This window comes from Enhydra lutris, unplaced genomic scaffold (assembly GCF_002288905.1).
Source record: "Enhydra lutris kenyoni isolate GAN:26980312 unplaced genomic scaffold, ASM228890v2 scaffoldscaffold8, whole genome shotgun sequence".
In the NCBI taxonomy this organism is placed as follows: domain Eukaryota; kingdom Metazoa; phylum Chordata; class Mammalia; order Carnivora; family Mustelidae; genus Enhydra; species Enhydra lutris.
The window spans coordinates 2,359,120-2,371,778 of NW_019154092.1; the positions used below are offsets into that span (position 1 = coordinate 2,359,120).

The following is a 12,659-nucleotide window of genomic DNA, read 5'->3' on the forward strand; positions in this document are numbered from 1 at the left end:
TCTCTGCCTACTTGTGATCTCTCTATCAAATAAATAAATTAAAAACAAAAACAAAAACAAAGGCCTTAGGAGCGCCTGGGTAGCCCAGTCAGTTGAGCATTCTGCTCTTGGTTTGGCTTAGGTCATGATCTCAGGATCCTGAGATGGAGCCCCACTTCGGGCTTTGCGGTTAGCGCAGAGTTGGCTTGGGATTTTCCCTCCCCCTTCCTCTGCCCCTCCTGCTTGGAGTCTGTTTGTTTCTGAAGTGAAGATGTATAAATCTTTAAAACAAACAGGGGCACCTGGGTGGCTCCGTCAGTTAAGTATCTGCTTTCAGCTCAGGGCCTGATCTTTGGGCTCCCTGCTCAGTAGGGAGCCTGCTTTTCCCTCTCCCCACCCACCCCCACCTTACCCCTGCTGGTGCTCACTTCCTTGCTCTCAAATAGATAATGTTAAAAAAAAAAAAAAAAAAAAAAAGATTTAAAACAAACCAATTATCCCCCCTCCCCCCTCAAAAAGACCTTGCTGCAAACAGCCTCAGTAAATGCGTTAGCGCTTGGGTGGAGCTGCCTCCTTGGTCCCTCCCACAGGACTGGGTGAAAGTAGGCGCTCCACATTTAGGGGGAAAAAAAAAAAAAACATTACTAGTTCATTCTCCAAAGGAACACCAAGAATAAGTGAAAGATTTAAGAATAACCAAAGCATTTTTCCTAATTCCCTCAGCCATGCCTTTTGAAGCCTTCCTTCGAGGGGTAAAGTGGTAACTAAACATACGAACATGCTTAATTTTTTTGAGAGGAAACATGTTTTTTACACTGGAAATGCACTTTGAAAAGGCAGGTATCTGGATCGGGCATTCTGTCAAGGTGCAGCACAAGGGACACGACCCTTCAATACAGAAACTTTAATAGGTAAACATATCTTGTAATGTTACAGTGGGGGCAATACAAAGGGATGGTAGCCAGATGCACTCCCATTCAGTATTCTTCCCCTTCTTCGGCCTCTGCTTCCACGGAATCCACACCCACCTCTTCATAATCTTTCTCCAGAGCTGCCAGGTCCTCCCGGGCCTCAGAGAACTCCCCTTCCTCCATGCCTTCCCCCACGTACCAGTGCACAAAGGCTCGCTTTGCGTACATGAGGTCAAACTTATGGTCCAGGCGGGCCCAGGCCTCGGCAATGGCGGTCGTGTTGCTCAGCATGCACACGGCCCGCTGCACCTTGGCCAGGTCACCCCCGGGGACGACAGTGGGGGGTTGGTAGTTGATGCCCACCTGCAAGAGAAAGAGAACATATGGCGATTATAATGTGGCCTCAGAAAAGGTAGCTTTTTTTTTTTTTAGATTTTATTTATCTGACAGAGCACACAGGTGGGGGAGCAGCAGGCAGAAGAAGCAGACTCCCCGATGACCAGGGAGCCCAATGTGGGGCTCCGCCAGGACCCTGGGACCACGACCTGAGCCAAAGGCAGATGCTTAACCAACTAAGCCACCCAGACACTCCAGTAGCTTGCTTTTAAAAACGAGCTGTGGACCCAGTTTAAATGATGCCCTGTATAAACTGGTACTTTATTTTTTGATAGTACTGATAAGAATTTAACATCCTTTGACTATATGCTTTCAATTCTTAGATTTACCCACACAAGAGCACAAAGCTACATGTATGAACATTTTTATATATTTAAAGTACTAATGGTGGGTGCCTGGTTGGCTCAGTGGGTTAAGCCTCTGCCTTCTGCTCAGGTCATGATCTCAGGGTCCTGGGATCAAGGCCCGCATCTAGCTCTGCTCAGTTGGGAGCCTGCTTCCCCCCCTCTCTCTGCCTGCCTCTCTGCCTACTTGTGATCTCTGTCTCTGTCAAATAAATAAATAAAATCTTTAAAGTACTAATGGCAGAACTGGAAACAATGTCCATCATGGCAAACTAAATTTTTATAGACCCATTTAGTGAAACACTGTGGTCATGAAAAAGAATGAGAACTGTGTCTTGGCATATAAACATGTTCAAGGTATATATATATATATATATATATATATATATATGTATATATATATTTTTTTTAAGATTTTATTTATTTATTTGACAGAGCAAGACACAGGGAGAGAGGGAACACAGCAGAGGGAGTGGGAGAGAGAGAAGCAGGCTCCCCGTGGAGCAGGGAGCCTGATGCGGAGAGCTTGATCCCAGGACCCTGGCATCATGACCTTAGCTGAAGGCACACACTTAACGACCAAGCCACCCAGGCACCCCTCAAGGTATATTATATACTTGGCAAAAAGACAAGTTGGTTACTATGTGAGTATTTATGCTTAGAAATAACCCTAGGTATTTTTACTCTGGGGTAACAAAACAGTCTAGAGCCATTGATGGCTAAGGCAACATCATTGTGCAGGAGGATAAACACCTGGGAGTATGCTGAGACAGTGTCTTGGTGAGCACACAGGGGGTACGGGTGCCCTCCCACAACTCTTAAGGCCAGGCCAGCTAGTCCCTCCCAAGTGGGAGCGCCACCAATTCCCTGCTTTCTTTGGCTTGTGTGTACTGAGTCAGCTCTGTCACTGACAAGAACTTGCATCCTTTGCCCCTATTGCTGGCCTCTTGACATCACCCAGAACACAAAAAGTATATATTCCCTTGAAAATACACAGAATGAAGAAGAAAGCAAGCTCCAGGGAAGGGGAAGAGGACTTTAGCTTTTCAGCCTTCTATAGTGTTTTAATATTTTGCTACATATATGCATTTTTATAATAAAAAACTGAACACATTTAAGCAGAGAATATTGTGTATCCCTGAGTAAATGGTTAGAGAACACAGAATGTAACCACACTCCAGCTGACAAAGAGCTTAGAGCAATGAGAATGCAATATAGTCCCTCTGAGGCTGGCCTGTCTTCTGCAGGAACAGTAAAAGCTATGGCTTTTACTGAGCCTTACCCAGTAAAGCTATGGCTTTACTGAGCCTGGGTGGCTCAGTGGGTTAAGCTTCTGCCTTTGGCTCAAGTCATGACCTCAGGGTCCTGGGATGGAGCCCCACATGAGGCTTCTCTGCTCAGCAGGGAGCCTGCTTCCCCCCCCTCTCTCTGCCTGCCTCTCTGCTTATGTGATCTCTCTTTGTCAAATAAATAAATAAAATCTTAAAAAAAAAAAAGAGCTATGGCTTTCTGTACCTCCTCACAGACTGGCCTTCATGCTGGTTCACAGGAGCCAGAGATTCAGGAGAGGGAGCTTGGTCACAAGGCAACCCCCACAGTGCCTCCCAGGTGAAGCTGCCTTGGATAACCTTACCTTCTGAAGGTTACAGTGACTGAAAGAGAACTTCTTCCACCCAAGTCAAGAACTTGGCAATTAGATGCATGGAATAGATTTAAACTTTGACCTCTAACTTCTAAGGTCTGTAAACTTCCCATGTAAGATTTGTGGCTATGTCCAGATTGGTGAAGCCTGTCATAAAGTTTACCCTTTCCTGTGAGTCACTTTAAATCCATCATTTTTATGCCATCAGAGATGATCTGTATCAAGTTATCTGACACAGACAAAAGTGGGGGCTGACAGGGCCAGACAGAGTCAACTTCTCTGCAGTTACAGGTAAGCTAAGCCATTCCAAGTGGGACCAGATGACACACATTTCTTCTGCTTCTCATCATTTTCAATCTGAAATGACTGGAATGTACAGCTCTCCAAACACCTTAGGAAATCATCAGGATGTACAAATAGGAGGGTCCGCAGCTTTTTCAAGTGCAGAAGCCCAAGGGTCAACAATCACTTTTAACTACAAAGGGCACAGAGTTCTCAAACCCAGGCATAGTGAGGCACTTAGCTGCATAATCATAATAGATCTAGAGCCTGATAATCTGTTATTTGACTTCCAAGACATGTTCCCTTTTTCTTGGCAGACATTTCACTGTGACACTAAACAGAGTTGAAGGAGCCACCCATTTATCATCAGTGGGGTATTACGTGGGACCCAGCATTCCCAGTGTGGTTTGGAGAAACAAGAGTGAACTCGCCAGCCCCTACAGTAAACTGTGTAACCAATTTAAAATTCTGCTTACAGACCTGTAAGTTTTGCCTAAACTGCAGTGAATAGAGGTGTCTGAAGTTATGTAAAGTCTAAAAAACACGATGTCTAATACAAAACACCACAGACCTAAAAAACTCAGGTAAGCAAAAGAAAAATGTGGAGAGAGCAGATGTACAGTCAGACTGTCTCTGATGCGCTCTGCATCACTTGCCACCCATGGGGCCTTTAAGATACTAACAGCTGCTCCAGCTCAGTCCTTACACTGTAAGATGTCAGTAATACTACCCTGGGAAACTTTATAGGGTGGTTCTAAGATATAAGGATACATGAAGTGGTTGATATGCCCTTAGCAAATTCCTAAACTTGTTTTCCTTGCAGCCCAGCTGCCATGGAACGGGGGTATTCTCCACAAAGGGCATGCTGTGCTGGGTCTGCTGCTGCTGACAGGTAAAAACCACTCTGCATCACCCAGTCCTACCTTAAATCCTGTCGGGCACCAATCCACAAATTGGATGGTGCGCTTGGTCTTGATGGTGGCGATGGCTGCGTTGACATCTTTCGGGACCACGTCCCCCCTGTACAACATGCAGCAGGCCATGTACTTGCCGTGCCGAGGGTCACACTTGACCATCTGGTTGGCCGGCTCGAAGCAGGCATTGGTGATCTCAGCCACGGACAGCTGCTCGTGGTAGGCCTTCTCGGCAGAGATGACCGGGGCGTACGTGGCCAGGGGAAAGTGGATGCGGGGGTACGGGACCAGGTTGGTCTGGAATTCCGTCAAGTCCACGTTCAGGGCCCCATCGAATCGCAGGGAGGCCGTGATGGAGGACACGATCTGCCCGATCAGACGATTGAGGTTGGTGTACGTGGGCCGCTCGATATCCAGGTTGCGCCGACAGATGTCGTAGATGGCTTCGTTGTCCACCATGAAGGCACAGTCGGAATGCTCCAGGGTCGTGTGGGTGGTCAGGATGGAGTTGTAGGGCTCCACCACGGCCGTGGACACCTGGGGAGCTGGGTAAATGGCAAATTCCAGCTTGGACTTCTTGCCGTAGTCCACCGACAGCCGCTCCATGAGCAGAGACGCGAACCCAGAGCCGGTGCCGCCCCCGAAACTGTGGAAGATGAGGAAGCCCTGCAGCCCCGTGCACAGATCCGCCTGAGAGAAATCACAGACCGTGGGTCAGCGCCTGCAGAAGCCACACCGCCGACCTCCAGCGAGCCACGGTCACTCCTCTTTTCCTCTGCAGGACGCTACGCGTTCGAATCGTCCACAGCGCACACGCGGGACACTCAGGAGCAAAGCAAGGCGGACGTTAAGATGGATGGACGATGGATGCACGAAGCCACCCGTGAAGGAAGACGGGGACTCAAGAGTCTGGCCTGGGGTTTGGCCAGAGTGGCCTCACGGTCCCCATCCCCACCCGCCCTCCCGTCCAGGGCAAAGTCCACAGGACGCCCTCTTACCAGTTTTCGGATCCGGTCCAGGACCAGGTCGACGATCTCCTTGCCGATGGTATAATGGCCTCTGGCGTAATTATTGGCTGCGTCCTCCTTCCCCGTGATCAGCTGCTCCGGGTGGAAGAGCTGCCTGTAGGTTCCCGTGCGCACTTCATCTACAAAGAGGATGCGTGGGCCGCGTGTCTTTAAGGCCTGTTGTTAACTCACCAAGAGGGAGGGATTCGGGGACCCACTGCATCTACCACGCACATGCTGGGCCTTGGGGGTCAGCAGTGTCAATGTCTCACAGGAAATGTCTCTCTGTGACATGCGGACCACAACTGCGATCTGTGGCCCTAGCACGAAAAGTCAAGTGGAGGTACAAAGTCCAATCTGACCGGTTCCCAAAGAAGGGAAAAAGCTCACACCTGCACGCACGCGATTATTTCTTCCCAGCTGTAGCTACAGCAACAGTGTGCCTAAGAAGCCCTTACATATGAGATAGTCACCAGGTCAGCGTGACTTCTGCCAGGCAGTCCCGACAGGGCACCCTAGGTGGCCTGAGGCTCACAGACTTCAGGCTGACATTCTGTCTCCTCCTGGGTTGCCACTGAAAGGTGCGTCTCTTTGCAGCTCTCCTTGGCCACCACCTCAGGCTTCTCAGCTGGTAGATCCCAAGGAATGTTCTCTCTTTACCTTCTGCGTCTAAGATGCAGGTCAAGACTCTTGTGCACCAGCAACACCTTGTGGCAGCGTTAACGAAGGACCCGTGACCGGGCACCCTGCACCCTGCTCTACACAACCACCTGCCTGGGTCTGAGAGGGCCTTGAGTGGATCTATTACCAGCCTCTTTTTCCTGGATATTAGGTTCTCCTGCATTAGGAGCCTCGGTGCCAAAGACACTTTAAGCACTCACCCTGTAGTTTCTCACCTAACACAGCCACAGGCATATACTCGCGTGTCCCATCCTTTCTGTGGAAGGATTCAAAGGAGCACAGGGGACGTGGGTGGGGCTTCAGGGAGACTCTCTCACTGTCCCAGGAAAGCTGCCCAAGTGCCCCAGTACCTACCGACCACGGTGGGTTCCAGGTCCACAAACACCGCTCTGGGCACATGCTTGCCAGCCCCAGTCTCGCTGAAGAACGTGTTGAAGGAGTCATCCCCACCGCCTATGGTTTTGTCACTTGGCATCTGACCGTCGGGCTGAATTCCATGTTCAAGGCAGTACAGTTCCCAGCAGGCATTGCCGATCTGGACACCTGCCTGCCCCACGTGGATAGAGATGCACTCGCGCTGGGAACCAGAACACAAACCTTGAGACCTCCTTGTTTTTAAGGCAATCGACACTATATGGCACGCAAAACATAATAACATATATATACATATATATATGTTTCATCATCTAAATCATTTACAAGCCTTTCCCAGAAGGCTTATGTGACCCTTTTGTCACTGTGAAAACTAAGGTGCTCTAAACCACCTAGCTACTAAGTGCCAGACTTAGCCCCTTTACAAAAGTGTTTGCGACTATATGTGTCCTGTCAATAATAAGCTCTGCATTGTCGCTAGTCATACTTAGTCTCTAAAGAACATTAGTTCTTGATGGCGTCCTGCCCAAAGACCGGGTAACAGGTAATATAGACTGAGGGAAGGATAAGTGGACTATCACACAGGTTACCACAGCTCAGGTGCCACTGGTCACTGTATGTGTGTCTTCTATCTACCCATCTACATATATCCTCTATTTTTCTCTGTCTAGGTTTGTGTTCAGGGAGGCTTACCCATGTGGACTACATTAAAAGGACTGCTTTGCCCCTGGCTTCTGGTTGCTTTAGCCAATGGCAGGCATCAGCAGGAGACAGGGAGGTTAGAGGACAGTGTGGTCAGGGTGCTCACTTCCCGGCTCCCTCCTGCCATACTTCCAAGGGTTCCTTGAGTGTTTATCAAGGCCAGGAACTAGCAGACAGTGCTTTTCATAAAGCTACCTTCTTAACTTCCAGTAACCACTCCCTCATTTCACCCTCAAAGCTAGGAGTTAAAGGCTACCAGACATCACAAGTGCTACAACATTGCACTGTCTGTTGGTGGTTTCCTTAGACCCTGCCCATAGCTTTATAGATAGTACCTTTTTAAAGATTTTCTTCAAAGTACATATTTTGACTGCATCATACCTTTCCTGCCAGGAACCTAACTGCACAGTCATTAATCATTGGTTCTATTTTAGACACATTATCCTTACAAATACATAGAAGAAATCAAATTAAATTCAAGGTGTCCTATCTACCCTAAATCCTAATGTACAATACACCAAGAACTTGAAGTCCTGTTTTCTATTACAGGAGCATCATATCTCAAATTAGGGGCACAGAAATTCACACTACGCTGCAATCCCCCAAGAATCTATCCCAGAAGGAAGCATTCAATTCCAGAAAGAACTCCAATGACAAAGAACTCATTCCTTCAGAGAAGGAAGTCAACTACACTCTGGGAAGTCTTGGACTCCACCCAATCACACCATTTGCAAATCCGTATTGTTCACTTTGCCTTACTTAAATCCAAGCAGCCTATACTTCACAGAATGCCTGACTTGGTTTTTCTACTCACTCAGCCCTGCTATGACTGCAGTAAGCTCTGTATCCTGAGAAAATCCCTCAATTTCTTCTTTTATAAAATGGGGACTGACATGGGATACCTAGATGGCTCAGTCAGTTAAGCGGCTGCCTTTGGCTCAGGTCATGATCCCAGGGTCCTGGGATAGAGTCCTGCATCAGGCTCCTTGTTTGGCAGAGAGCCTGTTTCTTCCTCTGCCTGCCACTCCCCCTGCTTGTGCTCATCCATTCACTCTGACAAATACATTTTAAAAATCTTTAAAAAGGCGGGGAGGGCGACCAATGTGCTAGGTGATCTCCAAGGCCACTTTCATCTGATTATCTAACCAATGAAACAAATAAAAAGCAGTCAGGAAATCATTCCTAGCTTTCTTTCTTTTTTTTTTTTTTTAAAGATTTTATTTAATTATTTGACAGACAGAGATCACAAGTAGGCAGAGAGGCAGGCAGAGAGAGAGGAGGGGAAACAGGCTGCTGAGCAGAGAGCCTGACATGCGATGTGTGGTTAGATCCCAGGACCCTGGGATCATTACCTGAGCTGAAAGCAGAGGCTTTAACCCACTGAGCCACCCGGGCGCCTCCATTCCTAGCTTTCAACAGAAAGCCATTATAAATTCATTGCCAACCTCAGCTGGATCATTAAAATTTTACATTTCTTTAGTCAGCTTTATCTCCTCACTGAAAAAAAATACTTGAAACTTCCTGTGTTCTTTACAAGTTCCAGCCCAACTGCTCTCTTCATATTCTTACCAGATAACCTCGTGCCCTACTTACCCAGAAGCTTCAACTTCCAACCAGCAAATGTGCAGAAGCTCTCCTCATTCCTTTACTTTACAATAAAACTATGTTTCCTCCTATAAATGATCTATTGTTTCTATTGATCCCCTACCCAGCAACAGTCCTCAAAGTTATCTGGAGTTGCCAGGCCACTGGAGATCCATACACCTGTTCAGGATACATGGAAATTAAAGCAATATCGTAGTCGGGACTGCTGAGGTGACCAGTCCTTCTCATCATGTTCACAACTGCATTGATGGTGCATAATTAGAGGTGGGTAAAACTGCTGGTGCTTGAGCACAAATCAAGGTAGTGGCACCAAACTGTACCAGTGTTCGTTAGATTTCTCACATTTATGCACTCACAGTAAAAAGACAAAAAAAAGAAGATCAATTGGCCAATTTCATTTAAGAATGTTCATAATGAAGCAAAAATGATTATTGATTTTATAAAATCTCCAACCTTGGGGCACCTGGGTGGCTCAGTTAAGCTTCTCTTTTAAATTTTTAAGCAGATTTTTAAATTTTTCTTTATTTTTTACTTTTATATTTTTAAAAGATTTTATTTATTTGACAGAGAGAGACACAATAAGAGAGGGAACACAAGCAGAGTGGGAGAGGGAGAAACAAACTTCCTGCGGAGCAGGGAGCCCAATGCAGGGCTCAATCCCAGGACCCTGGGATCATGACTGAGCCCAAGACAGACACTTGACGACTGAGCCACCTACGGTCCCATATTTTATTTATTTTAAAAGATTTACTTATTTGTCAGAGAGAGAGCACACACACAAGCAGGGGGAGCAGTAGGCAGAGCAGGCAGAGGGAGAAGCAGGGAGATGGATGTAGGGCTCAATCCCTAGACCTTGGGATCATGACCTGACCCAAAGGCAGCTACTTAACCGACTGAGACACCCAGGTGACCCAAGCATCTGACTCTTTTTTTTTTTTTTATAAAGATTTTATTTGAGAGAGAGAGAGATCACAAGTAGGCAGAGAGGCAGGCAGAGAGAGAGAGGGGTTAGCAGGCTCCCTGCTAAGCAGAGTGCCTGATGTGGGGCTCAATCCCAGGACCCTGAGACCATGACCTGAGCTGAAGGCAGAGACTTAGCCCTCTGAGTCATGCAGGCACCCGCCCCTCCAAAGCGTCTGACTCTTGATTTCAATTCAGGTAATGATCTCAGGGTCCTGGGATCCAGTCCTGTGTTCATCAGGGAGTCTGCTTGAGGAGTCTCTCTCTCCCTCCCCCTGCCACCCGCCCGCCCCTGCTCACATGTTATCTCTCTCTAAAGTTAAATATATTAAAAAAAAAATCTCTATCCTCAAGAACTGTGATAAAATGGAAAATATTCATAAAGTACTTTTGTACCTACTAAAATACAGCTGTCTTTGAGAAACGGCACTTGTGTGTTTTGAGTTGCCAACGGAACTAGCTGCTTTTCCCATGGAATGTTATTTTCCCACAAAGAGTTGACAAACTATGGCTATTCTGACTTGGATACTCGTAATTTATGTTAACATGTGCTGCCTCAAAGTGAACAAATTAGTTTCTCGTTTTAAATTTCTAACATGACAAATGCTTATCGATGTAACCCACATGAAACAAAAGCTCCTTGGAGTCCTGGATCGTTTGTAATACTGTAGGGATGTCCTGGGACCCGAAAATTTGAGAACCACCCCCCAGTCTTCAGAGGCCCAACACTATGGCTGGTCTTCTCAGAGGCTGATTTGAGGCCACCCCAAAAACCCAGCTGCCAGCCTGGCTCCTTCAAGGCACAATTTCTGAGGCGCCACCTGCACCTGCCGGCCCTCCCCCACCCCCAACCTCAGACATTCCCATGATGCAGGTCGCCGCTGCCCTTGAGGCCCACACACCCAGAAGACAAGCGAGAGGATGACGATCTGCTCGTCCCCTCAGCCCCGGACCTCCCGTGTGCACCCCAGCCCCTTCTTCAGCCGACGCCTGCCCCCCCTGCCATGGAACCCAGGTCCCAGCGTCCTTCCTAGTCTTGCCCCTCCCTGTCACCTCACGTGGCGGGCTTCGCCCACAGAGAAAGAGTGGCCGGGGTCCTGCCAATGTAGGCCAGGCCCTGGGGTCTTACCATGGTGAGCTCAGCTGCTGCCCAACGCCGCTACTCGACCTCAACTGCCGCCACAGACGCCACGCGCCCAACTGCCGCCACCGGACTGTGCACACTGCTGGGGATTGGCCCGCCGCTGCGCAGACGCCAATTGGTCGTCAGCACCTCGGGGCGGACCGAAGCCTAGAATCCCGCTTCCGATTGGCCATTGTTTGACTCACGGAGTATGGCGCCTTCAGATTGGATGCGGCTGTGGCGGGAAGGCTGCGGCCGAACCAAAGGCGGAGAGTTCTTGTGTCTCCTCGGCCTTTAGGTTGGAGTGGCCGTGGTTTTCCTTGCGTGGGGCACCTGGACATTTTCATGCGTTTAAGTCCCCAGCGTGCGAATGGCTTCAAGTCAAGATTGTGTCGCCTTCTCACTTGGAGCCTCAGGCTCATTCATCTGCCTGTTCCTGATTCAGGTCTTTGCAAACATGACCACCCTCTTGGAGGTCTTCCCATCATCTACCTGTAACCAATCCAAAGGACAGTTGCTTCACCTTGCCCAGCTAGCCAGTAAAGGACTGGCACCGAGCTTTCGCCATGAAGATAGACTATTTATTGGTGGGGTGCCACCCAGGAGAATGGGAAACCAATGCTCAAAGTCCCGAACTTCCTGATGCCTTATAAGGGAGGATTTTTAAGGGCAAAATTTGGGTCAGGGGTCTCCTGAGAAGGTGGACACTGTTGATCGGAAGCTCATGAAATCATGTTCACAGACGTTACTTTGTTACTTGAGGTGGCTTCCTCCCGTCCACGGAAGTGTGCTCTATCTCGGGGGACTTGGAATCTGAAAAACCTATTTCTTAGGTTAGAGGTTTCATTAGGAGCACCTGGTGATTGTGTGTTTGGGATAGTGCTGATTAGCTGCATCTAGATGCCTAACTGTTCCCTGAGTAAGCTAGTGGGGTCATGATCCTTTGAATAAGTGAACATTCCTGTCTCTTGGGCCTGCTCCATTCCCTAGCAGGTCCAGCTGTGCTTGCGGAGGGTTTTGACCTCTAGTGTTCATTCTTTCATCTGAACTAGCAAGATGGATGCCAGCTTTTTACCTAAAGTCTACACCCTCTTTCTTGTCCACCCCATTTCTGGTGTAGAAAGGCCTTTGCCATCCAGCACCCGGGAACCAGTTAGGATTTGGTTCCTTCTTTAATATGAACTGAGTTTCCAGAAACAAGGGAGTGGAAGGGTATACCCCAGCGTCCCCTACACCAAGAGCTGGGTTGGAGCTCAGTGTCCATTTTGGGGGACTTTGGAATAATTACCTGATTCTTTCATTCTGTAAAGCTTGACTCAACTTTCTTTAGGATCCAATGTGTATTTTTTTTTTTTTTTTTTGAGAAGAGCAGAGTAAGAGGAACTCTGGCGTACTCTCAGTTTGTCACCCAAATGCCACACCCTTTCTGGCGATTCCCCAGAGTGTATTGGAGCAGACCCTTATCTTCTTCTTAGAGAAGGATGGAGAACTCAACCCCTGCAGTGGGACACACCAGACAGAGGAGCTGGAATTTTTCTGTAGGCCTTGGGAACATGCAAACAGTATGATTAGGTCTGCCCTTAAAAAGGCAACTTTGGCAACAGGAAGGAGGGAGATGGAGGGAGGTCAGGGGAGAGTCACAGAAATTAGGAGCAATCTTCCCTGCTTCTCCCCAGGAGAGTGAATCCTTCTATCTTAGCTCACCTGCCATAACAAAACACCATAGACTGGTTAGCTTAAG

General features: G+C 48.1%; 1 protein-coding gene across 1 annotated transcript; it reads right to left on the reverse strand.

Moving 5' to 3' along the window:
• Positions 1–868: 868 nt before the first annotated feature.
• On the reverse strand, positions 869–10,993 carry LOC111142381 (tubulin alpha-3 chain). Its single transcript, XM_022495405.1, has 5 exons — positions 10,925–10,993; positions 6,511–6,733; positions 5,467–5,615; positions 4,478–5,158; positions 869–1,253 (listed from the first exon to the last, which is right to left on the reverse strand). The coding sequence occupies exons 1-5, from the start codon at positions 10,925–10,927 to the stop codon at positions 957–959; spliced, it is 1,353 nt and encodes a 450-aa protein (XP_022351113.1). The 5' UTR covers positions 10,928–10,993; the 3' UTR covers positions 869–956.
• Positions 10,994–12,659: the final 1,666 nt, after the last annotated feature.

What these genes read in the sequence shown, in the direction of transcription:
- LOC111142381 (XM_022495405.1), bottom strand. An exon ending in CCTGGAACCCACCGTGGTCG is followed by an intron (nt 5,616 to 6,510) that starts GTAGGTACTGGG and finishes TCCTCTTTGTAG; the next exon opens with ATGAAGTGCGCACGGGAACC. An exon ending in TGGACCGGATCCGAAAACTG is followed by an intron (nt 5,159 to 5,466) that starts GTAAGAGGGCGT and finishes GATTTCTCTCAG; the next exon opens with GCGGATCTGTGCACGGGGCT.